Here is a 26,983-nt window from a genome sequence, read left to right as displayed (position 1 = left end):
TTTCCTTGTGGATTTGTAGACCAGGCTGATCAGTGCCATTCTTCGATTTTTTTTCAGTGGAGAAATTTGACAATCAATAACAACAGTGATTAAATTATACTTCAAGTATAGCCCGAAATAATAGACATTTTACCAAAAATATGGCACAAACATCAAATTTATTGGAAAGAAATTTATCAGAAATATCAAAGAATCAACCTTAGGCATAAGGACAAAGTTTTTTTTAGGCTAGACTAACTCAGTCTCTCTTTGGTATCAGGTTGATAATCAAAATCACTTCAGTATTTGACCATCTTTGAATTGTAATATCAGTGTACTATTGAATATAGGAAATTGTATATCTATGTACTGTAGAGCGCTTTATAGTGGCTTATTCTAGCTATATAAGGCGCTATATCAAATGTTGAATAATATTATTGTTATTAAAAGATTCGCAATTGACGTACATCATAACAATACTTGTAACAAAAGTTGCATAATGACAATCGGGTCTTTAGAATTATCTCCCCTTCTGACCTTTGACACTAATGCCTTTTTACTCCTGCATAAGCTGTTATTTATCCGACGAAATCGGATGTGGCGAATCCATTAAAATGTGTATCTGATGCAAAACAAAAAGCATTGTACCACTTGTCGCATCATAAACCTATAATACCATTTGCCATGTTTTAAGTATATTATCCCTTTCACAAGCATAACAACGTAGAATACGCACGGAACTCTTTAGGCTATTTGGTTGCCTCTGACGTCAGCATTGGCAACCGGATCGAGTTGTTGTTGGCGGGAGTTCTGAATTTGAGCTCCCAGGAAATACATAAAAAATCGCAAAAGCAGGCGTAATTCAAAGAAAAAAAGGATAACGTGAGTATTTAAACAAGTTTTCAATTGTTCTATAATAGGATTAGATGTAAAAACCTTTGTATATTTACAGAATAACACAGAAACCATAAAGGTATTGTTCACATTCCCGCCATCTTGGAGAACAGCTGGGCGGAAGTGCTGATGTTGCTAGAAAATAACCCGATTAACAATATTTCGTGTAAATTACATCTGTATTTGTTAACATAATTGGATATTTTTAATATGTTTTTACCCCCACGTTGTAAGAAAAAATAATATATGTCACATTGAGTGCACTAGCATGTCGTCATTTGCGGATAATATTTAGTGATTTCATTTTCCTGTTTATTAGAATATGCAATAATCTCCATCTAAAATCAAGTTACCAAACTTCATTTGTGAATGCCTAAGCAGCAGCAACACATGTTTCAGACGTATGTCTTACTGTGGTCAGGGGCGTAGTGTCCATAGAAAAAAAAGCCCGGGCTTGCACATGAAAAATCTGTGTATACCAAATGTCTAAACAATGACAACCTAACAATAACAAAAGACGACATCATGCAATCAAGATGATAATACTATAACATCCTTTCCGGAATGCATGTTCGTCTATTAATTCCAATCAAGTTTTTGCGGTGTTGTGTTGTGGTCCGGTAAATTACAAACATGTAAGCTTTCCTAGCTCTCACGTTAACTCTGATTCCGTCAAACTCAAAGGGTGATATGGTTGTGCTTTACAAACATATTCTGGTGGAGGGAATGATGTACTGTTGTTTTGTGTTGATATTTTTTGTTTAGTAAAGGATGTCTTGTTTAGTAAAGTTTAGAATGCAAAACAATTAATTTATCGGATTTCTTTACTTATACTTACATCAATTTTTTCTTCTCCACAGCTATTAAAAGTTAATTCCATATGCACTAAAAGCACAGGGAAACCTGTCAAAGCAGAATGACACTGGGATAAAAATATTTTTCAATGTATATTACTGTATTGATTATGTGTGGTCAATCTTTCGTAATTTGTCTCAATGTAGCAAAATTGCATAAAGTGCTCTTCTGGTTGTTTTAGATCTATCAAGATGGTTATGAACCGTGGATATTACCGCACCGACCATGAGTCGGTGTCTGATGGTAAAATTAATGAAGGAAATCGTAGATCTCAACTGCCCCCTCTCCAAGAGCCTAGGACCAGCCTGAGGTCCTACCCTCCCCCAGAAGCAGGGAGGAGAATTATGTTCCCCACTAAGCAAGAAACCAAGAAACAGTTCCCTCAAGCAGAGGCCAAGAGTGCAGGAATGCTGCCAAAAATACAGGGTACCAACAGGGGTAACAGCAAATGTGAGTAAAGAGGAAACTTTTTTTTACACCCTCTTCCTAGAATGAACTAATTAAGTTTCAACGTACAGTAGCAAAATTATATATATAGTGCCTCTGGTTGTTCTGCAGAAACGAAAACCTTTTGATTAATAAATGGGCAATTAGGCATAATGATTTAATAAATGATAATTTTTTGATATCTGCAGTCATGGCATTTCAGGTATTCATGAATGCCAAATTATTTAGTTTATTTATAATTCTTTCATATTCTTAGATCTGTGATTTTTAGCTTACCTGGTCCAAAGGACCATGGTGAGCTTATGCCATACCGCAGCGTCCGTCGTCCGTCCGTCAACTTTTCCTATAAAACGCTACTTGTCATGAACGACTGAACAGATTTTAACCAAATTTGGTCAGAAGCATCCTTGGAGGAAGGGGAACAAATTTTGTATAAATTGTGGGTCTGGCCCCCCTGGGGGCTGAGGGCCGGGGCCCAAAAGGGGTAATATAAGGAAGGATTTTAAAGAATAATTTGCTATGTTTCCCCTATTGGGCCCCTCCCTTCAGGCCCCTGGGGGGCCAGACCCATGGTTTATACAAAATTGGTTCCCCTTCACCCAAGGATGCTTCAGACCAAATATGGAACAATAGGGGAAGACTTTTAAATCTTAATTCTACCATAGGGATTAAGGGGTTGTATCCTAATTTAGTCTGGAGCATCCTTGGGTCAAGGGGACTCAATTTTGTATAAATGGCGGGTATGACCCACTTAGGGCATAGGGGTGGGGCTCTGTTTGAAGTTTGTTCTTGCTATATCTCAAGTACTTGATGGATCTTTCTGAAATTTCATATGTACTTACAGCACCTATGGAGTGCTATATCTTTACTTCATACCAATTATTTAAAACATATATTCAGGTGAGCGATACAGGCCCTCTGGGCCTCTTGTTTTTATCCAAAATGATAAATGACATGTATCTTAATCTTAATATCTTGATATCCAGTCAAAGGATATGTTCCCGGCCTAACTGTCAGGGATGCAGAGCGCAAGCCAATCAAGGAAGAGCTCTCCTACTTGGACAAGGCAATGGGAAAACCCACAAACCTATTTCCTGATGTAAAGGTAAGTAAATGCTCTGTCAGGTATTGGCTGGATAACTGAATGGCCTTTGTTACCAATTAACTACTTTAAGTATTATAAAAGCTGCTTATACATGCTACATCTGAATGATTTTTTTTAGTTCTAGAATACCTAGAAGAAATAAAAACTGAATTCAAGATTGGAAGTACTAGACCTTACAATCTAATCTATAGAGTTAATTAAATCCAGCACTGTAAGAAAAGTAAAAATGAGCCATGCATCTTGATCTGTGTTAATTCTAATACTCATTCACTTTGATAAATCTAGGATAGCCAGGGAATTGCTACTCGCCATATGCAAAAGATCAAGATGAAGCCAAGAACACTTCTCACTTTCGAAATCATGGACAATCACCTGCCACAGCCGGAGAGCCGCTACATTGATGTAGGTTCATTAATCATCTAAACATCTTTTGACATGCTCAGATTATGTCTTATTGTTAATGTGTTTTTCAGGAATTTGTTATTTAGACATCCTAAATTTTTTTTGATATCTGAAATATAAAATTCTAAATTTGAGGTAAACTTTGTTTTCAGCTACCCCACATTGGGGCTCAGACAAAGATGTCTCCTCGTTCTCATGAGAGCAGGCTGCAAACCCCAACAAGGTGCGATTCCCGAGCTGGCGGACAGAAATTACCATCCCTTGGAGGGGGACGTCCTGGCACAAGCAAGGCTCGCCGGGGTGCTCCAAGGCACGGCTACTAAATCACAAACCTGTACTGACCACAAAGGAGACCTCACCTTATTGTATTAATGAACAATATTTGAAATGTTTTAAAAAGGGCATTGGTACATTTAGAAAGACATATTTAATATTTTTGTAAAAATTGATCCTATGTAAATTGTTCATTTTAGATACAGGCAGGTTAAAAAGATAAGTTTTATTTAAGAAATTGTCCTAAATGTGTATTGAAACAAGTTTACTTTCTAGATGCTAAACAACATTTAATTCTTCCTTTTGAAATTTCATAACAATTTAAATAATTCTGGTTTGCTAAAGTTCATCCAGAAATCCTGTAAAATTCTTATTTACATAAGTCTCCTTCTGTGGAAAGTTACCCAGATTTATTACCTCCTCATTCTGGGTAGTGTTTGTTTTAGTTAACTTGTCCCTATTGGCCTTATCTGTACATGTCTCATGAGTTTGGATCAATGATTTTGGTGTTTACCTTTGTAAAATCAATGCTTACACTTGAGTTATTACACTCACCAAATATCTACGAGATGATATTTATATGCATTGAGATAACAGAGTGTCTTTATGGCTGTAATGTTACAGTCACATTGTTTTATTGTATTTATTTATGTGATTCATGTCGAAGTGCTTTGTAACTTCCATAGATCTCTGTTATATCAGATAGCTCAATTTATATTGCTTTAGCTAAGAAATATGTGCTGTGCACTACATAACAAGTAGAAGCTTGATGAGGAACAGGCCGCACAGTAGTGTGCAGCAAGTAAAGCCAAAATATGTAAAATTGTAAATCAAAATATGTATACCATTGTGTTCATGTGTACAGAGAAACACAAGTTCATTCATGGCTAGAGTATCACTAAAATATGTTACTGTGAACAGCGCTGAATCAAACTGTTACAGTGTACAGCTCCACACCAAACTGTGCTGCTGTGTACAGCGCCGCACCAAACTGTGCTGCAGTGTACAGCGCCGCACCAAACTGTGCTGCATTGAACAGTGCCGCACCAAACTGTGCTGCAGTGAACACCTTGCACCAAACTGTGCTGCAGTGTACAGCGCCGCACCAAACTGCACTGCTGTGTACAGCGCCGCACCAAACTGCTGCTGTGTACAGCACCGCACCAAACTGCTGCTGTGTACAGCGCCGCACCAAAATGTGCTGCTGTGTACAGCGCCGTACCAAACTGTGCTGCTGTGTACAGCGCCGCACCAAGCTGTGCTGCTGTGTACCATGCATTATCAATCTGTGCTACTGTGTGCAGGATGGCACAAAAAGGTGCAAATAACATTTAGTAATTTAATATTGCTTTTGCAATGCCACTATTGTGCAATATGCTGTGTTTGGTTAATTGATACATTTTAAATACCAAGTCATTTTTATAATACATTATTTTTTTATTTTTATATCACTTTACATCTGATGAGAAGTTTTAATGTCTGGAAACAACAATGCTTATTGTTCAGGATCTTTTCATTGTCATTACAATTGTATAACAACTTGTCATTTACACCTGCTTCAAAACTTTTTCCTGATGATCCTACTAGTCTCAAAGGAAACTTTGATGCCACTTGCACTCTAAGTTTCTATTTGGTAGATTCCAAAAATGTAAAGATTGTAATTATCTGGGAGATTTTCAAAAATTAAGGTTGTGATTATTAGGGAGATTTCAAGATTTGTATAGTTTATAATTACTTAAATTTCAAAAAGGTTTATAATTATTTAAATTTCAAAAAGATTCAAGTTAGAAAGTATTTTGGGAGATTTTATAATTAGTTCAGGTAGTTTATGATTATTTAGGAACTTCCAAAGTTTGAAAGTTTTGGGGAGATTTCAAAATAAATAAAGTTTGTTATTTCAGGGAAATTTCATTACTATTAAAGCTGATCTTTATTTGGGAGATTTCAAATGATTAAACTTTATATTTACTTGGGAGATTTCAAAATTATAAAAGTTTGAACTTATAGGGAGATATTAAAAATAAATAAAGTTTATATTTACTGGGGAGATTTCAAAATTGTTAAAGTCTGTAATTATAGGTAGATTTCAAAATCGATTAAGGTTAATATTTACTGGGGAGATTTCAAAATTGTTAAAGTTTGTAATTAAAGGGAGATTTCAAAATTGTTCAAGTCTATTATTAAAGGGAGATTTCAAAATTAATAAAGTCTGTAATTATAGAATGATTTCAAAATTATTTAAGTTTATATTTACTGGGGAGATTTTTAAATTATTAAAGTTTGTAATTAAAGGGAGATTTCAAAATTCATAAATTTTTAAATTTTTGGGAGATTTCTAAATTATTTTATTTGTGGTTATATGGAGATAATTGGGAGATTTCAAATTATTTAAGTTTATATTTATTAGGGAGATTCGAAAACTTATAAATTTCTTAATTTAATGGGAGATTTGAAATTGTAGTTTTTTTTGTTTTTGTTTTTTGTTTTGTGATCATTGGGAGATTCAAAATTAGTAACGGGCGATTTTATATTTATTGGTGTATTGCAAAGAGCAGTTATGTCAGACTGGTGATTCCCAAGCTAGTGTGAGAGGGAAGGGACACGCATGTTTGGAACCGTAAACCTCTTGGGGATCTCTGATTGTTTGATGTGGACTGAACTAACTTGATCTGATCGGACTGAAGGGGCCATGCCTATCTGGAAATGTCAGGGCCGGTGGTAGAGTAAATCTTTTGAGGTAGCGTTGTCAGATAAGGTTGAGTTTGTAACCTGTCTGATGACAACACTTTATTGATTTGAGTTCTCAAGAATGCCCAAGTCCTGGTAGATCTAGAAGGGACGTGGAACTTGAGGTTTGGGATTTGATGGAAGGGGAGGAATACTGATGATATGAGGAGATAACCAATTAAGAGTAGGGACAGAACCTCTGTTGTGGACCGCCTGAGTGGTGAGAAAGGGAGGGATGAACCGTGCAAGAGACACTGGGCTTTGTTAAATTACATGGGATGGCGTTTTGGCTTGTTAGGTGGGATGGATATTTGGCTTGTAATTTGTATTAGGTATTTTTGGCTTGTAAAGGGGTTTGGGTATTTGGCTTGTCATGTAGGTTAGGTGTTTGGCTTTTAATGTGGGTTGGGTGTTGGCTTGTAATATGGGTGGATTCTTTGGCTTGTAATTCGGGTTGGGTCTTTGGCTTGTGATGTGGGTTGGGTATTTGGCTTGTAATATGGGTTGGGTCTTTGGCTTGTAATTTGGGTTGGGTATTTGGCTTGTGATGTGGGTTGGGTATTTGGCTTGTAATATGGGTTGGGTCTTTGGCTTGTGATGTGGGTTGGGTATTTGGCTTGTATTGTGGGTAGGGTCTTTGGCTTGTAATATAGATTGGGTCTTTTGGCTTGTAACATGGGTTGGGTATTTGGCTTGTAATATGGGTTGGGTCTTTGGCTTGTAACATGGGTTGGGTATTTGGCTTGTGATGTGGGTTGGGTATTTGGCTTGTATTGTGGGTAGGGTATTTGGCTTGTAATATGGGTTGGGTTTTTTGGCTTGTAAGTAACATGGGTTGGGTATTTGGCTTGTAACATGGGTTGGGTCTTTGGCTTGTAAAAGGGTCAGGTGTTTGGCTTGTTATATGGGTTGGGTCTCTGGCTTGTAATATGGGTTTGAAGTTGGCTTGTAAAATGTGGGTTTTGTCTTTGGTTTGTAATGTGGGTTGGGTGTTTGGCTTATAAATGTGGGTTGGATCTTTGGCTCGCAATGTGGGGTTTGAATTTGGCTTGTAAAATATGGGTTGTGTGTTTGGCTTGTAAAGTGGTTGGGTCTTTGTCTGATTGCAATACATGTTTATGTTTGATCGTTGGCTTATAAAGTGCACTGATTTTTGGTCTGAATTAATACCAGTTTTTATGGTACTCCCCTAATAATAGTATCATTTACACATCTGTCCCAAATGTAATATTGATTATTTTTTAAAGCATTTAAAGTTTCCTTTGAAACGGTCTTCATCATTTCATATATTTTTTTATATCATTTAGCAATATACTTTATCAAACGTGATTGATCAGGACAATTTTCATGTTGTTTTTCACATTTCACAAATTTTGTATTTGGTAAAAAGGGTAATGAAATAATTTCAAATATTTATATAATATTTAATAATTTCTATTAATAAATTATATAGTGATTCCTACTTACCTGTTTTTTGATATTTTACAAAATTTTATTACGTATAATATACAATTGTTATTCTCAGAAAATCATACTTTAGTTAAACTGTTATCAACAATAAAAATGATTGATATAAGAAACTGGTGTTTTAGTGCTTATTGTGTTTTCTACTGATCAGTTTTCATTGGTGGATGTCTAATGTGGTAATACAACCAAACAGGGCTTAGGCCAAAACAAAAATTTGTTTCCTGTTTCTGCTTATACAAAATTAGGGTCAGTTGGTAGGCAAATTTGTTTTGTCATGATAATATTTTTTACTATGCTTATATAGAGCAGGATTTCTGACTTTAACCCTTTCACCACTGTAGACCATAATGGACTCATCCATATCAATGCAGGGTAGAGTCTACTAAAGTTACATAGGAGTGAAAGGGTTAACAGTGCTTATCACTAAATAAAAACATCATGGTAGGCACAAAAATCTAGGGTCGGTAGGGAAACCGGAAACAATTATTTTTTGGCCTTACTTATCAGTGCCAGCTGACGATTAAATAATGACTACTGGATAATCTGATGACCACATTCTGAAAACTTACAATAATGACAATAAGATGACAAATATGATGATGATGGTCACAAACCAGACAACAATGATGATAAATCAAATGACAATGAAGAGATGATAAAAAGATAATGATGACCGCAAACAAGATGATAATGATAAATAAGATGACTGATAATAATAGATGATGATGATAGTGATGACTATGAAGTTGACGTAAGGAGTATTATGCTACTATTTCCACCTAACAGTGTGATTAAGAATGCTTGTACATGTATAACATTCCAGGAGTTGGATGTGTGAACATCAGTTGAGATACGCTGATATCACAGGTCAGATATCATTATAGGTACAGCATTTTCATTGCAGATTGATGCATATTTACTCAATTCGCTGCAAAAATAAGTTTAAAATGCAGTGTATACAGTGGCTTTTGTTTTCAAATGGCTGATCATGAAGGGCAGAGGAAATCTCAGGGAATTTGTGTCGATCCAGAGTTGATGTTATATCTACATGCTTGTGATAATGAGCCAATTGTTATGAATACATGCATATATATGGACTCCTATAATGATGATGATGCAGTGCTGATGATGATGATGACGACGATGATGTAGTAATGATGATGATGATCAAAATGGTTCATCGATCCCTCCATTGCACCCATATGCTTTTGAAGAGATAGATGATAAAATATCCTAAACTTAATCCATTTGAATGTTCACAAAGACGTACAATAACGATGATCCTCATTTTCATCCACGTATGATGCCCCTAAGACTGAGATGATGATGAACATCAATTTCATTCACATGCTTCTGAAGAGATATGCAGACGATGACCCAACCTTAGTCAATTATCAACTTTGAAAAATAGAATGACAGCAGAAAAACCTTTCAAAATTAAAGAAAAAATATAGTCATAACAAGTTAAAAAGTATTTTAAAGTTCAGTGAATTTTTAAAATGTATGACGCTTACAAGGGGCGGGCAAGTTATTAGATTGAATACAGTATATTGTTATTATTTTGAAAACAATAAAAAGGAAGTATATAGTGTGAGATGATGATGGTGACATTGTTGATGATAATAATGATCTTATTCATCTATTTTAATAGGTATTTGCTCAGATGAAAAAAAACACCATAATTATTTCATTCAATTTTTTTCTCAATTTATTCAGAGATCTATATAGTATGTGGTATTTGCGTCTCTACAATATCAAAAAGTCAAACTAACTGTTAAACTAACAACTATCAAACTTATCATATGATCTGGAATGCCGTCCGTAATTTCTATCTTATCCGGCTTCTTTGATTACACAAACTTCCGGTTAAATACACCGCGAAGTTTCAGCAGTGTTGACATACGATGAAGAACGATTGACGTTTGTGATGTCTGTTGATCAGCGAAACACACAGTTTTGTTTGGAGACAGCTACTGGTAATTTGTCAGTCAGACACAACATGTAACGACGTCTCGTCCCAAGTTATTACACTAACGTCTAGCCCGAGTTTTCACTGGCCCTGACACCAGACTTAGACATTTTGACAGATCCTGTAGATGTCTGGTAGGTCTACTGTATGTCTAGGTCTGGTGTCAGGGCCAGAGGAAACTCGGGCTAACTAACGTCATATCATGAATTGTGATTGTCATACAAATACATTCGATGGGTTAGCTTAATTAATATAACTAAACAACAAACTAGCATTTACTGAAAGGGGTTAAAATGCCATGGGCCTAGATATTTAATGAATTGGTAAGTTGGTCAACTTGAACTTATCACAGGATTTCGTTACAAATGTCGAAAATACATACACTGAAATGGGTCACAGAACACATAAACATACATTGTAACGTTGAACTACTGTGGACTAAACTTTGTAGGCGACAACTGCACATCCCATTAGTAAGATGCTCATGATTAGCGGATCTAAGACCAGCAAGCCATGGATTGATGGGAAGATCAGAAGAGAAATCAGGAAGACAAACAGACTAAGAAAGAAACAAATTGACAACAACAAACACGAAAACCTGAGGACAGGTTGTTTCGCCCTTAATCCTGTTTGTGTTAAGGGTTGTTTCACCCTAAATACCCGTTTGAGCTAAGGGTTGTTGGTTGTTTCGCCCTAATCTTATTTTGTTTAAACTTATATGCTAATATACTGTAATTAATATTTTAATATATCGACTAGTTTGATAACTTTCTATATTGGTGTTGGGTTTATTTCATGTAGAAAAATATGCAACTGCCGTTTGTCACACTCGCTTAAAAACAACACAAACATATTTTCTTTATAAAATTGATTTTAATGATATGGAGGACTAAAAAGACTTAATTTGTGACTCAAATTAAATCTACTAAAAATGAAAAGAAAATACCAAACAATGTTTTGCCCTCAATTTTTGTTTCAGACCAAAACAACCTAGCGCGAACAGGATTTAGGGCAAAACAACCCGGAACTAATGAAAAGAAACAAGATCAAATACGCAGAAAATAATCTGACAATCCTAATGGAAAAATGTTGAAAAAATAATCGTGATAGATAAAGAAGATAATACGCAGCCCAAATAGAAAGCTTTTTGGCGGTATATAAAGGCTCTAAGGAAAGCTGACTCAGGCACAGCCCCCTCTGAAGGAAGATAGGAAACTACACTCTAACGCAGCAGATAAGGCAAACATCCTCAACATGTAGTACTAGTTGTTTACTCATGAGGACCTTGCCTCTGTCATCTTACAACCATGTACAAAATTGCCCATGATAAATTAGACATCCGAGCCCAGGACTACCTGAAAGCCTCGACATTTTCCACCCGACGTAATCACTCTATTAAATATTGCTGTCTCTCTTCCTCTAAAACACTTTTAGGCATAGCTTCTTCCCATCAATTATCCATCACTGGAATTCTCTTCCAGCTGCTATGGCTGAGACCCCTTACTTGGTATCTTTCAAGCAGGCTTGTTGTTCATTCGGCCAATGGTGAGAGCTGTGCTAGTTTAGGCTTGTCCTCGGGGCTGCTACGGTAGCCACAAACACACATTATATACACATACACTTTTTCTGCCTTTCTCTTTCTCAATCAAATATCTTTTATAGTGTTACGAAACGCCGGCAACACTGTGTAATGGTCAACTGATTGACAGAACAGTGAAAGCTGTAGATGTAGACGTGGGACCCAGGACGTTGCCTTGGACCACAGCGTCAATATTAGGATATATGTTTCCAGCGATTGAAAGTTAAACAAAATCAATATGATTAGAACAGTTGCCTGCCCCTATGCTTGGACCAAGGACAAGATGATTTAGGCTCCTGCTGTTATTAAGAGATTTTTATGTCTAATTTAATAGCATATAGGAAAATCACTTTCTTAGCCCTCAAGTTGAAAATTGCCAGGTAAACTAATTACCTATAGCAAAATGAAACATGCTGTATGTTGTTTATCAACAATGTTTAGCCTTCAATTTTAACTGGAAAGTTGGTTTGAAATCACTTCCTCTACTCCTCAATGAGAACTTATTAATTTCTGTCGTCATCATTGAATGAAGCCCACATTATGTTACAAGTTAATGTGCCTGTCTACTAAGCACACATTGTATACTGTCAGTGTGATTCCTCTACAGTAAAAAAGAAGGAAATGTTACATATTGGAAAAAAATATTTTCAAATTTATTTGACACTTGTATATTTGTCATTCCTCATGAAGTTGTGTATTTCAGTTGGTGCTGACGTTTTGTGCGAGTTCCTTGAGGTGTCGATCCACTCCATCCTCTACCTACGGGACCTGTATCCACGTGGTGTATTTGAAAAAAGGAAAAAGTACAATGTCCCTGTACAGGTAAATAAAATAATGTTATTGGTAGGCAAGAACATTGTTAAATACATGTACATGTAGCTCGCCAGTCCAAACAAAATTTGATGCTTGTAATAGTTTGTCCTCTTGTTGGGATTCCATTTAAACCCCATAAATGAATACAAAACTCAGTCTTAATGTTACATAGTACCTGTAGTACTAAGAGATGGAATATTTACTCGTGTAGCTACAGACGGTTTTGTACACATCTAGCCCAAAATAATTCACCTGTTACTCTAACCCTCTAGATGTGTCTCCATCCTGATGTCTGCAAGTATGTGGTCAATATAGTGGACAGTGTTCATCGACTGAACCAGCTCAACCAGGTGGAGAAAATTGCCATGGTCATCTTGGGACCTGACCACCGACCTCTGGAGAGATTTGTGATAGAGATAGGGAGACACTCGGACAACATGAAAGGGTAGAAGTGCTGACCAGTCTAGATCTACATATCCGATCAAAGCAGATTCTTTTTTTTTTTTTTACAAATGTGACTTACAGTAACCTATATACGGTAATGCCATAGACAGTTAAGGAAAGATGCTGGGCAATATTGAAGCATTTGAGAGTTCATATACTATTATATGAAGTTACTCAGTAAAGTTATTGGTATTTTATGATAACCACTCCACTGATTTTGACTTGAATGCAATTGATGACTATACTTTGTGACCGGTACCAGATTCTGTCTCACGATTATCATCATTACCTGTATTCTTGTCATCCCCGTAGACGACCATTACCTGTATTTTATCATTCACAGGGATGACCGCTACCTGTACCAGCTGGAGCAGTCTCTGCGTGCCTTCCTCCTCAAGCTGAACGTCAGTGATGCCCTTCTACAGCCACTTCCGAAAGGTACAGGTAGATTAGGAATCGATAAAAATGTAGTGTAGTGGTGAATTATTGTTAGGAATATCAGTTTGTGACAGGAGGAGGTTGTTCATTTGCCTAATAAAAATGTTTAAGGTATGTTGACTGCAGTATAACAAGACGCAAATTTACAAAGAGGAAATTATTCATGAATTGTGACCTGTTATAACTCACAACTCTTGAATTTGGATGAAATGGCATTGACTTTGTGTGTGTTTCTTCGGCTGGTAATAACTGAGGTTTTCTCTTTGAATTTCTTGTTAATTTTTTTACCAGAGAAACGGGTTGACATGTGTGCATCACTTTTGAACAGTTTCAGATTAAAAGAAAACAGAAAAATAACATTCTAATGGTCATTAACCAAAAATGAATTAATTTTGTTCCCCTGTTATCGAGCATATGTCAAGCAATTTTTGCAATAATCTTGGTGAGAAATATTCCTTTTCAAATTACAATGAAAAGAAATTTACAGAAGTAATTGAAGTTGCCACCAAGAAAATTAATTAAGTGTGAAGCAACATTTTCTTGGGGGAAAAAAGAAGAAATTTTTCTCATTGAACTGGAATTGTATGATACAAGTTTCTACTTCCAGACTGTACATGGGCAATCCAAGTAGAAACAACCGAATCAGCAGCTGATAGCATCAACGACAAACAGATGGTACAGGTGAGTAAGTAAAGACAAACAGATGGTACAGGTGGGTAAAGTAAAGACTAACAGATGGTACAGGAGAGTAAGTAAAGCCAAACAGATGGTACAGGTGGGTAAAGTAAAGACAGACAAACAGATGGTACAGGTGGGTAAGTAAAGAAAAACAGATGGTACAGGTGAGTAAAGTAAAGACAAACAGATGGTACAGGTGTGTAAAGTAAAGACAAACAGATGGTACAGGTGGGTAACGTAAAGACAAACAGATGGTACAGGTGGGGTAAGTAAAGACTAACAGATGGTACAGGTGGGGAAAGTAAAGACTAACAGATGGTACAGGTGGGTAACGTAAAGACAAACAGATGGTACAGGTGGGTAAGTAAAGACAAACAGATGGTACAGGTGAGTAAAGTAAAGACAAGCAGATGGTACAGGTGGGTTAAGTAAAGACTAACAGATGGTACAGGTGGGTTAAGTAAAGACAAACTGATGGTACAGGTGGGTAAAGTAAAGACAAACAGATGGTACAGGTGAGTAAAGTAAAGACAAACAGATGGTACAGGTGGGTAAAGTAAAGACGAACTGATGGTACAGGTGGGTAAAGTAAAGACAAACAGATGGTACAGGTGGGTAAAGTAAAGACAAACAGATGGTACAGGTGGGTAAAGTAAAGACAAACAGATGGTACAGGTGGGTAAAGTAAAGACAAACAGATGGTACAGGTGGGTAAAGTAAAGACAAACAGATGGTACAGGTGGGTAAAGTAAAGACAAACAGATGGTACAGGTGGGTAAAGTAAAGACAAACAGATGGTACAGGTGGGTAAAGTAAAGACAAACAGATGGTACAGGTGGGTAAAGTAAAGACAAACAGATGGTACAGGTGGGTAAAGTAAAGACAAACAGATGGTACAGGTGGGTAAAGTAAAGACAAACTGATGGTACAGGTGGGTAAAGTAAAGACAAACAGATGGTACAGGTGGGTAAAGTAAAGACAAACAGATGGTACAGGTGGGTAAAGTAAAGACAAACAGATGGTACAGGTGGGTAAAGTAAAGACAAACAGATGGTACAGGTGGGTAAAGTAAAGACAAACAGATGGTACAGGTGGGTAAAGTAAAGACAAACAGATGGTACAGGTGGGTAAAGTAAAGACAAACAGATGGTACAGGTGGGTAAAGTAAAGACAAACAGATGGTACAGGTGGGTAAAGTAAAGACAAACAGATGGTACAGGTGGGTAAAGTAAAGACAAACAGATGGTACAGGTGGGTAAAGTAAAGACAAACAGATGGTACAGGTGGGTAAAGTAAAGACAAACAGATGGTACAGGTGGGTAAAGTAAAGACAAACAGATGGTACAGGTGGGTAAAGTAAAGACAAACAGATGGTACAGGTGGGTAAAGTAAAGACAAACAGATGGTACAGGTGGGTAAAGTAAAGACAAACAGATGGTACAGGTGGGTAAAGTAAAGACAAACAGATGGTACAGGTGGGTAAAGTAAAGACAAACAGATGGTACAGGTGGGTAAAGTAAAGACAAACAGATGGTACAGGTGGGTAAAGTAAAGACAAACAGATGGTACAGGTGGGTAAAGTAAAGACAAACAGATGGTACAGGTGGGTAAAGTAAAGACAAACAGATGGTACAGGTGGGTAAAGTAAAGACAAACAGATGGTACAGGTGGGTAAAGTAAAGACAAACAGATGGTACAGGTGGGTAAAGTAAAGACAAACAGATGGTACAGGTGGGTAAAGTAAAGACAAACAGATGGTACAGGTGGGTAAAGTAAAGACAAACAGATGGTACAGGTGGGTAAAGTAAAGACAAACAGATGGTACAGGTGGGTAAAGTAAAGACAAACAGATGGTACAGGTGGGTAAAGTAAAGACAAACAGATGGTACAGGTGGGTAAAGTAAAGACAAACAGATGGTACAGGTGGGTAAAGTAAAGACAAACAGATGGTACAGGTGGGTAAAGTAAAGACAAACAGATGGTACAGGTGGGTAAAGTAAAGACAAACAGATGGTACAGGTGGGTAAAGTAAAGACAAACAGATGGTACAGGTGGGTAAAGTAAAGACAAACAGATGGTACAGGTGGGTAAAGTAAAGACAAACAGATGGTACAGGTGGGTAAAGTAAAGACAAACAGATGGTACAGGTGGGTAAAGTAAAGACAAACAGATGGTACAGGTGGGTAAAGTAAAGACAAACAGATGGTACAGGTGGGTAAAGTAAAGACAAACAGATGGTACAGGTGGGTAAAGTAAAGACAAACAGATGGTACAGGTGGGTAAGTAAAGACAAACAGATGGTACAGGTGGGTAAAGTAAAGACAAACAGATGGTACAGGTGGGTAAAGTAAAGACAAACAGATGGTACAGGTGGGTAAAGTAAAGACAAACAGATGGTACAGGTGGGTAAAGTAAAGACAAACAGATGGTACAGGTGGGTAAAGTAAAGACAAACAGATGGTACAGGTGGGTAAAGTAAAGACAAACAGATGGTACAGGTGGGTAAAGTAAAGACAAACAGATGGTACAGGTGGGTAAAGTAAAGACAAACAGATGGTACAGGTGGGTAAAGTAAAGACAAACAGATGGTACAGGTGGGTAAAGTAAAGACAAACAGATGGTACAGGTGGGTAAAGTAAAGACAAACAGATGGTACAGGTGGGTAAAGTAAAGACAAACAGATGGTACAGGTGGGTAAAGTAAAGACAAACAGATGGTACAGGTGGGTAAAGTAAAGACAAACAGATGGTACAGGTGGGTAAAGTAAAGACAAACAGATGGTACAGGTGGGTAAAGTAAAGACAAACAGATGGTACAGGTGGGTAAAGTAAAGACAAACAGATGGTACAGGTGGGTAAAGTAAAGACAAACAGATGGTACAGGTGGGTAAAGTAAAGACAAACAGATGGTACAGGTGGGTAAAGTAAAGACAAACAGATGGTACAGGTGGGTAAAGTAAAGACAAACAGATGGTACAGGTGGGTAAAGTAAAGACAAACAGATGGTACAGGTGGGTAAAGTAAAGACAAACAGATGGTACAGGTGGGTAAAGTAAAGACAAACAGATGGTACAGGTGGGTAAAGTAAAGACAAACAGATGGTACAGGTGGGTAAAGTAAAGACAAACAGATGGTACAGGTGGGTAAGTAAAGACAAACAGATGGTACAGGTGGGTAAAGTAAAGACAAACAGATGGTACAGGTGGGTAAATAAAGACAAACAGATGGTACAGGTGGGTAAAGTAAAGACAAACAGATGGTACAGGTGGGTAAAGTAAAGACAAACAGATGGTACAGGTGAGTAAGTAAAGACAAACAGATGGTACAGGTGAGTAAGTAAAGACAAACAGATGGTACAGGTGGGTTTAGTTAAGACAAACAGATGGTACAGGTGGGTAAGTAAAGACAAACTGATGGTACAGGTGAGTAAAGTAAAGACAAACAGATGGTACAGGAGAGTAAGTAAAGACAAACTGATGATTATTAGGGTGTGTCATATATACATGTGTAATATGTATCTTTGGAGCTATAGCCTACCTACAGCTGTAGTGAGTCCTGTATGGGTGATGTTGACATCCAACACTAGAGGGTAGGATTCCTATACCCCCATACCTAAATGTGACTGACTCTTATACTCCCACCTTTTACCCAAGATTTTGTAAAAAAAAGACCATGACTTACAAATGCAAGAATATTAGACTTTCAAGAATCCAAAGTATAAATTGAAGAATATATTTGGAAAGTGAGGAAAAAAGTAAACTAACAGCATACTTCAAGACCAGTGCAGTATACAAACTTTACTGCAATTTTGCATCATAATTGATAGGCAATATTAGTCGCTGGCTGTGACACTAATGATGTTGCCTGGTACATATCGCATTAAAAATGTCAGCCAGTGACCTGTAAAACGTTTTTATGCCTTTTCTAGTAAGGATTTAGAAAGATGTAGTACCCACTGGTGTGCCTGTGGTGGGATAGAGTTTTCTCTTAATCTGGACAAGTGTTTCACTCTCTTCCTGGTGCAAGATTTATATAATCTTTCCCCACCTAAATATTTTTCTGTCTTACCTCTAAGGTGACGAAAGATTATTTTTCTCCCACATCAAATTCAAGTGGTAGTTTCATATTAATGTGCCAATGCTGATTTTATGATTTCCAGCATATCAGAGTTACCCTCCGTGATCTGCTATTGTTGTCACGACGTCATTACATTGTTGATGTAACGTTAATGCACTGTTTATGCGACGTCATGCAATTGTTTTTACACGGGGAACCCTCCATCTTTATCTTTGAGTAAGACAGATATATCTTTCCCTGACCGGAAGTGTTGATATCTCTCTCTACTAACGTAGAAATCATGGTCTCACCCTGGGGTTGAGATAGGGAGATTCCCCTGTAACAACAGTTGTATGATGGCACCTCCACTTTGTGTATATCAATGTTGTATATATAAAAGGGTCAACAGGGTAGGAGGAAGTCTCGTCTTGTGTCTATTTTTCATTTAAAAAAGTTCTTATCTCCTTCATAGGAAGTTATGATATAAAGAATTCTCAAAACACTATCTTCCCAGTTCATGCATAACTGATCTAGACTTTTGTTTGAAATCAGGGATTTCCGTGGGTGGAAGCTGAGGGAAGAGAGACAACACTGGACGAGCCAAACATTATTCCACTGAGGGCAGTTACCTCTGACTTCATAAAGGTAACAGATCTTCTACATCACTGGCCAATGTAAATCACTTTGTTTTTGCAGATATTTTATTTGCAATTGAGAGGATGCAATTTCAATATTGATAAAGACATACAGTTGTGAATGAGTCTCCACATGAATAACTGATATTAATCACTGGTAAAGTGGTCTACAAGAGTATACATGTACCTGAATGAACCATACCTACTTCTCAATCATCTGGAATAAACGATCCAGCACAACTGGCCTTATTTAAACATTAATTTCTCATGCTGCACATTTTGAGAGATATCATTTGTAATCTAAATGTGCTAAAATGCAATTTTGAAATATATGAATTCATGTCTTGTGACAGAAAAAAGAATATTATGTTACTGACGTAGATTTGCTTTAATGACAACTTTGACTCATCATGGAGAGCAAAAAAGGCGAAAAATTTCCCGGTAAACAATTAGTATTCTCAGCAATGGTATTGCTAAGGCAATTTCTCTGTTGTTTGGATCTGGTCTGACTTATTTAAATTGTTTGTCCAATTTGTTTCAGATGCAAATGTTTGTAGAAGAAACCACGAAAAAAAGCTGACAGGACTCATGATGTTACAAAAATTTCCTGAGAACTTGTGTTGAGATCCGAAGTATTGTATTAAACAGTACATTACTACTCAAAGAAGATATGCTGGTCTGAAGGATTTGGGCCTCTCATGAAATCTATATCTTGCTCCTTTGATCATGTCACTCAAGATGAAGAATCAGTCAGAACCATACCAACATGACATACTTAACAAAGAAATTCCGAGCAGAATGTAGACTAGCAGCAGACGACAACTACAGGTCGATCGAGGCCTATTTGATCTTTTACGATAGTGGAGCACTACCATAATTTAACAGGTGTTTTAGCTGCAGATACAAATAAAAGACAAGAATTTCACTGTTAATAAAGAAAAAGCTGTGTCAGTTACAAAGAATTTTACAAAACAATCTTCTTCGTAAAACCATATCAATTGGAATTATTTATATGATCACTTCCAGTTTTCGACAGCTAAAATGGTCTAAGGAACACATTTTCTCTTTATGTCACATTCCTGTTAAAATCATGTTTTCTTCTGACAAATGAGAAGTGATATTAAGCAAAATCTACTCAACTACCATGCGACAGAATATCAGGGGTATAATTTGTTAGATACGTCATAGTATCACGTCATGGAATGGTATCAGTAACAGTTGATTCATTGCCAGTCTTTGAAATTGTTACTGTTGACTGTGTGCATTGTAGAACTTGGAAAAATTGTTAAAGAAAAGAAGTTCATGAAGTGACTGTAACTTTATTTAATATTTATTATATCATGATCTGATATTGAATGTCATTTTCACAATTCCTTTGAAGTTTTATACCCAAGGTTACAAAGGATCTGACATAAGAATTTGTTTTTGTTGACATTTTTTGTAATTACATTGATTTGTTGATGAAATAAACTGCAGTGTTTTGATATGACAATCAGAACACATGTTTATATATAATAAACACTTGCTGTTACTTGATGACTTTAATTTCTAAAGCAAAATGAATATTCATAGGCAATAACAAACAATATGGCACAATAACAAACTGAACACAACATTAACAGATATGATGATAATGATGATGATGATGATGATAATGATGATGTTTGTAACTATGCACATATGATGATGATGATGATGATGATGATGATAATGACGTTGGTGATGACGATGATGATAATGATGATTTTCCCACAATTTTGATTGGTCCCATTACAAAGAGATCAAGTGGATCTGGTTGAAGCCACAGCAAATGCTTTAGTTCAGGAATCTAAAACCTGTGTCCGAAAAATCAACTGATTGAATTGGCTCAAGTTTAAACGATCCCACAGACAACTTAAGTTTATATCAGTGACCGTCTGTAAAGGTGAAATCGATGAAAGAAAATACAATTTAACGTCCGTTTCATGTTATACACAGTTTCTGTAAATTAAAGTTAATTTGTTTTACAATAATAATGAAACAAGTTCTATCAACTTATATTAATCATTCTTGTTGGCCCTGATGGCAGCATTCAGGGGTTTCAATATGGGAGAAAACCAGAGTACCCAGAGGAAACCTACTAGGACAGTGGTGACTTTCTGAACATATCATTTCAACTTCTGCTTATTGTATTTTACTTCACACAAATATAATATAACAAGAGGCCCAGAGGGCCTATCAATGGACAGTGATGAAATGATTTAGGCAAAATAACGGCAAAATAATTCTGAACACATTCGACCTCAGCAATCTTGAATACACATTAAGGTAATTTATTTGAATTTTTTTATATAGCCAATTACCCCAGCAAGCTACATACCTGTGTGTCACAATCACAAAGCATTAGAAAATTAATTCAAACATTTGACCTCTACGACCTCGAATTTGTTTTAATTATTTAAATACACTTTACACCCTCTCATTTAGCTACAGAACAAATATTACCCTAGGTGAAGGTGTTCATATTTCATAAGAAGATGTAAGATGATTTTAAAACTTTTTTCTCAGATGCCCAACAACAACAACCTACTGGCCCAATAGGATATGCATAGGCGTACTCTCTTAGTGGTTTCTTTACTGGCTGTATTGTCGAATGGTCCATGTACTTGATGTTCTTAATCCATAAAATCTTCTTGAACTCTAGTATGATCTTTTGTCTCTTCTTCAAAAAGTCCAGAATCAGCTTTCTTCAATACTGTTTAAAGTAAAAAAAATCAATTTGAAATGTGAGAGAAAGTCTGGTGATTGATGCGAGGTGCTGCTTTTCCTCAAGTCCCTATAGATAAATATAGGTAGTGTTTGGCTGTAGAAGATTCTGTGATGTAGGCTGTGTTGGGTTGAAGAAGATTCTGTGATGTAGGCTGTGTTGGGTTGAAGAAGATTCTGTGATAAAGCTATGTCCAGAGGGAGTGGGTTTCCTTCACTACCTCGTAGGGATCACCATTCTGGCGGGTTTAATGTTATTTGCATCTACAACACTTGCTCCACACAGTGGACAGGAATACCCTGGGTCAGCTTTGTAGTTACCCTGGAACAAACAGGTAATCGTTACTAAAGTGATGATCAGTCTGGTAATTTATTACCCACCTACCAGGGAAACTATAGGAGACACAACATGTTTGTCAGTTGGTCCAAAATACTTGACCAGGCCATACTTTCAGTAGGATCAATATTGGTTTTTAAATCACTTCAAAGATTGATGAAGATGTATTACCATTACTGCACAAAGTGTTGCCTTCAATGTCAGGTCTTTAATCCTAAGTCAAAGTATTATAATGCTTCTCTGGGCCATAACTTCAGAAGAGGTTAAGCTGACACAAAACTTCATAAGTATAGGAAATGATTATTGTAGTGACAATCAGACAGGTTATTTATTAGCCTTTACCAGGCAAACTATAGGATTACACTACGTCTGTCAGTACTTCCAAAAACTAGTCCTGGTCATAATTTCTGAGAGGCTCAATATTTTATCTATGGCACGTCAAAGATGGATACACACACGTATTATTATTGAACAAAGTGTCACCTACAGCTTCAAGGTATTTAATCCCTAAGTCAAGGTCACATGCAGCAAGACGTCAAATAATTATAATGCTTGTTGTGGCCAGAACTTCATAGATAGATGTATCACAATTGGACAATATATCATTTATAATTTTTAGGTGGTACCCCCAGATGAGAGGAGAGCTTACCTCTATACAGAAGTAGCAGAACACATGAGGACATCCAATCTCCCGCGGGTTTGTCGGCTTATCTCCACACACGGCACACTGCTCTAGCTTACGACTTGTTCGGTCTGTAGCGTCTGTCTTACTTACAGGTAACACTTGTCTCATCACAAAGTTTTTCAGGCGTTGGAAATTGATCAATGGTAGTACAAAGAATAGAAATTCCTGGAAAAAAAATAATCCTGATATAATGTATTCGTATCCTTCAGAAATATATAAAAGATTTTATTTATGGTTATTCTTCACCTATCTAAATATTAACTGAGTGCACTTTCCATAAATCTGCAGGTTTTTAGGTAGGTAAAGCATTACAAGGAAACAAAGTAATTCTTCCGTAAAATATCATATAAAAGACAAATACTTTCATCCTTTAAATGACATAAAAAGCTTTCATATATAAAAACATATTTTTCTATCACTTAGGGCCTCTGTTATCCCAATGGGTATATTCCCCGGACAATGTCATGCAGGGTGAACAAAGGGCCATAACTCTGTGACAAGAGGACAAATATCAGTGTGTGACACTGCCATTTTAACTGCTACTTGGATACAAAATTTGCAAGGGGTATGTGATAGAGAGTATGAGATATGACCTGTACGTGTAGTGATGCACTAACAGACTGACTGAGGGATGAGTGCAAAACTGTAGCCCCCTCACATAATACCAGTCGATCTAATAAAGCGTTCTTACAATACTCGTAAATATACTCACCGAGAATCCATGCCAAAGTAACTCTCTGGTCATAAATTCGAAGCTGACCTGAAACAACCAATGGTATTACAGTATTATGAAATCATGTGACAGTGAACTCTAAAACAGTCCAGTAAATGATGAGGCAAATCAATATATATTGTATTCATAAGCACTCCTGAAGTAGATATTTAGTATGAATGCCCATGAAATACACATTTACAGACTTGCTTAATAAGTAATACTACATGTAATAGGTAGATATACTGCTTACAAGGAAACCATGAATTCAGAACTAACTGGTTTAAAGCTGCAGGTTATAAGTTTCACACATTTAAGTTCTAGCATCACCAGAAGCCTAGCAGTCTAAATTAAACGTGTGAAATTAAGGACCGAGAAATCTACTTATCTAAATTGAGAAATATTCCTCCATTTCTTTCTAAGCAGTGACAAACTAACTGTTAGGGTCCAAGATGGCTAACTAGCAGCTATCTTGTTCTAATGACATTTGTATATCTCAAAATAGGTAATGCAGACTTAAATCCTCGAAACTCCAGGGGTTACGCTCACTTCCACTTCTCTGCAGATAGCATAAGGGAGCGTAACCCCGGAGTATCCAGTTTGGCAGACCTAAGGACCAAGGAGAACCTACAGGCACCCATAACTACTTGAGAAACAGTCATATTAAACAAGAATTGTTTAAAAACAGATAACTATGGATTAAAGTGTATTTGAACAGACCATCTTATAATGGTAGACAAGGAACTTACATTTACATGGATAATGTAATACCTGTCTGACACCTTGCTGGTTAGGGAACATTGCCCTGATACCCAGAATCCTCTCCACCAGTGCCCTGTACACGCCCTTGCGTAAAAACACCAGGAAGTTGAACAGTGCTGCCACCTTGAGGCCAGTCTCGGTCCAGTGTAAGATCTGCTGTACCTGTCAAACAAATCATACTGTTTTATGTAAACATTTCTAGTAATATATGTCAATGTATAAACAATTTGACTAGGTTTTCCTTTAGAAGTGAAACTGTATAAAAAGGACCATGAGCCTGATGATAAAATATGGTTTAACGTCTTCTTACAATGGTGAGTTGTATCTTGGGACAGATTATATTTTTAGACATGATCCCCAAATGCGATAATAGAGCTGATGAAGTGATTTATAGAAAATGGTTTATATGACTGAAGCTACAATTGACGGGGAAATGAGATAATACTATAGATAATGTAAAACAAGTATATAAGAGTGTATTACACAATTCTGGATAATTTCTTATATATAGTCCTTGACCATTGAAATCTGCAAACAACTTACTTTCTGTTTCCATCGAGACAGGTTTAACATCTGGAGGATATCACCTGACCTCTCCTTGAGCCAGGGACAGCCAATCAGGATCAAGGCGTACAGTAACTTTTGTCGTGTACCTAGCCAAGGCCCTGACCCCTGGGCAAGGTCACTGGCATATTTTAGATTGAGGATCTGCTGACCGATGGTACAGTCATGGGTGACAATGGAAAACTGTAAAATACAAACCATAAAACATCTGTATGTAGGGCTAAAACATATACTACATATATATACGGGGATTGATTATGTCTGGTTGAAATAAAAAAAGATACTGTAGACTCTAGATATTTTTTTCACAAAAAATGGGCAGGAAATGTATGTGTGTTACAGTTGAGCTCCATTCTGTATGAATGTCAACATTTAATTTACCCTTCTGCTTAAAGTAAGTTTTTACCTAATACATGTATGCATTACCTCCCTTTATATGGTGTGATTATGTGATTTTCACACACCGGTAACAGGTTAATAAGACTGATCTTATATGTAAAATCTACTGAACATGAAGTGTGTATAATATAACTAGCTGCCAGTGTTTATCAGTAAATTATGATTGAAACACATCTAAAAATCTGTGACCTGTCTTACAGAGTACTGGGTAACTTGTCCAAGTACTGATAACTGCAGTACAGAATTATAACTTCATAACAAAATACAGTGTACACCAAAATTCCTTGTATAACAGGAAAGGAAAAATGTACAGCCACTGTGCAGGGCCGTTCAATCAGCCAGACTGGGACTCAAACCTGGGACCTTCAACTAGAGACAGACTGGGACTTGAACCTTGGACCTCCAACTAGAGACAGACACTCGAACCAATTAAGCTACCTGGTCATTGGCAATTAACCCAACTAGTACATTTCTGCTACCTCCTTCCTTCCTTTTCCAAGACTTAAACCCGCAAGACAACACTATGTACAACCAAGGTTTGGGTATACCCTTGCCAAGCTTATAGACAGTACTTAAAAACAAGGGTAAGTCACATGTAAAGCATCATTGTAACATTAGAGGAAAATGCACAGTAAGATTAGGATTTGAACTCATGACCTCTGAACTCTACACAGACACTCAAACCAAAAGAGCTACCTTGTCGCCAGCAATCACTCAGTCAAGTTCCGCTACATTTTGGCCTCCTTCAACAAAGTCTTTGACCCCAAACACACATGAAACCTTACAACACGTTCCATGGGTATGTTTAGTTGAGTGCGGAATGTAACAGGAAAGGACAGTACATACATTGCCAGACTGGGATTCGAACCTAGACCTCTGAACGTTATAGACGTTCCAACAGATTGAGCTACCTGGTTGCTGAAAATTGAATCCAGTCCAGTTTTGCTAAACTTTCAAACAAGTTTTAAATATCATCGTACAAGGTAGAATCAAATATCTTTATTTGCTTTCAAAAAATACAATTCAAGAAAATTGTTACTTAATACGTGATAATGCAGTTAAAAATACTGTACACACAGTAACTCTTTTCATAGATTTATAACCTTACCCAAGGTCATACCATTGCATTTTTATTCAAGGTCAAAAGGTTACCTTATACACCATTTTCACTGATTGATGAAACACTACACCTGAATAACATACACTTTTTACCTATTATTTATCCTTTTGTAACACCTATAAATATACACCAGGTAAGCATATATTTTCCTTATCAGCAGGTACGTCTGTTTGTCAGGCCCACATACACGGAAATCCGTTTTGTTACCAGGATTTCATGAAATGCTTATTCCATTTATAACCTTTACCAAACGATTGTCAAGAATGCGGGCTCTGTTCTTACGCTGTACACATAGACGAGTTGCATTATAAAATGTCAAGAACATATCATTGGGGAAACTCGAAAGTATACCTTAGATTTCGTTTTAAGACTTTAAGACCTTTTTATCAAACAGTTGCACTTCACAAGTCTGTGTTGTATCGTAGGACATGTCAATTGTGAGCTTGTGGGGAAGTAAATTGGGTAACAACACTTGTGGATTGTGACTAGATTTGGGGGTGGGGGACTTGTTGATTGTGACCAGATTTGGGGGTGGGGGACTTGTGGATTGTGACCAGATTTGGGGGTGGGGGACTTGTGGATTGTGACTAGATTTGGGGGTGGGGACTTGTTGATTGTGACTAGATTTGGGGATGGGGGACTTGTTGATTGTGACTAGATTTGGGGGTGGGGTACTTGTTGATTGTGCTGGGGATAAAGACGGGGTAATGGGTAACCTGAGGGACAGCAGGGTTTGTTAGAGACAGATGGAGGTGGGCAAAGGGGGGCGGATACTTGTGGGTTTTGAGTTGTTGGGGAAGATAGGGCATCTTGACAATTTTGGATTGGTATGGATGATTTGGGAAAGGTTGGTAGGTGAAGGTTGGGGAATTGTGATGGGGTAAGAGAAAGAGTGGGAA

The 26,983-nt window shown here is 37.0% G+C and overlaps 4 protein-coding genes across 5 annotated transcripts in view; 2 read left to right on the top strand and 2 right to left on the bottom strand.

The window, feature by feature from the left end:
- Positions 1-747: 747 nt before the first annotated feature.
- On the top strand, positions 748-6,161 carry LOC110455263. The gene is made up of 5 exons (XM_021505268.1): positions 748-861; positions 1,910-2,178; positions 3,162-3,280; positions 3,566-3,682; positions 3,835-6,161. The coding sequence occupies exons 2-5, from the start codon at positions 1,920-1,922 to the stop codon at positions 4,003-4,005; spliced, it is 666 nt and encodes a 221-aa protein (XP_021360943.1). The 5' UTR covers positions 748-861; positions 1,910-1,919; the 3' UTR covers positions 4,006-6,161.
- On the bottom strand, positions 6,158-8,068 carry LOC110455262 (adhesive plaque matrix protein-like). Its single transcript, XM_021505267.1, has 2 exons — positions 7,526-8,068; positions 6,158-7,470 (listed from the first exon to the last, which is right to left on the bottom strand). The coding sequence occupies exons 1-2, from the start codon at positions 7,794-7,796 to the stop codon at positions 6,977-6,979; spliced, it is 765 nt and encodes a 254-aa protein (XP_021360942.1). The 5' UTR covers positions 7,797-8,068; the 3' UTR covers positions 6,158-6,976.
- Positions 8,069-9,991: 1,923 nt separating this feature from the next.
- On the top strand, positions 9,992-20,455 carry LOC110455282 (mitotic spindle assembly checkpoint protein MAD2B-like). Of its 2 annotated transcripts, none has more exons than XM_021505312.1 (7): positions 9,992-10,125; positions 12,401-12,519; positions 12,783-12,955; positions 13,298-13,398; positions 14,000-14,073; positions 18,678-18,770; positions 19,302-20,455. In XM_021505312.1, exons 1-7 carry the CDS (start codon positions 10,077-10,079, stop codon positions 19,338-19,340), a joined length of 648 nt encoding a protein of 215 aa, XP_021360987.1. In that variant the 5' UTR covers positions 9,992-10,076; the 3' UTR covers positions 19,341-20,455. The 2 variants fall into 2 exon arrangements, with proteins under 2 accessions (XP_021360987.1, XP_021360988.1); XM_021505313.1 differs by having other exon boundaries at positions 9,993-10,125; positions 13,298-13,392.
- LOC110455281 (peroxisome biogenesis factor 2-like) overlaps positions 20,447-26,983 on the bottom strand; it is a 44,292-nt gene continuing 37,755 nt past the window's right edge. Inside the window, exons 4-8 of the mRNA XM_021505311.1 lie at positions 24,545-24,748; positions 24,011-24,163; positions 23,240-23,287; positions 22,492-22,692; positions 20,447-21,827 (exon numbers count right to left, since the gene is read on the bottom strand). Of these exons, the coding sequence (XP_021360986.1) occupies positions 21,723-21,827; positions 22,492-22,692; positions 23,240-23,287; positions 24,011-24,163; positions 24,545-24,748 (711 nt within the window). The 3' untranslated portion in view covers positions 20,447-21,722. The remainder of the gene's footprint in view (positions 21,828-22,491; positions 22,693-23,239; positions 23,288-24,010; positions 24,164-24,544; positions 24,749-26,983) is intronic.

Source organism: Mizuhopecten yessoensis, unplaced genomic scaffold (assembly GCF_002113885.1).
Source record: "Mizuhopecten yessoensis strain PY_sf001 unplaced genomic scaffold, ASM211388v2 scaffold8195, whole genome shotgun sequence".
Classification (NCBI taxonomy): Eukaryota; Metazoa; Mollusca; class Bivalvia; order Pectinida; family Pectinidae; genus Mizuhopecten; species Mizuhopecten yessoensis.
Note: the sequence above shows the minus strand (reverse complement) of the source record. Positions and strands in the feature narration are given on the sequence as shown.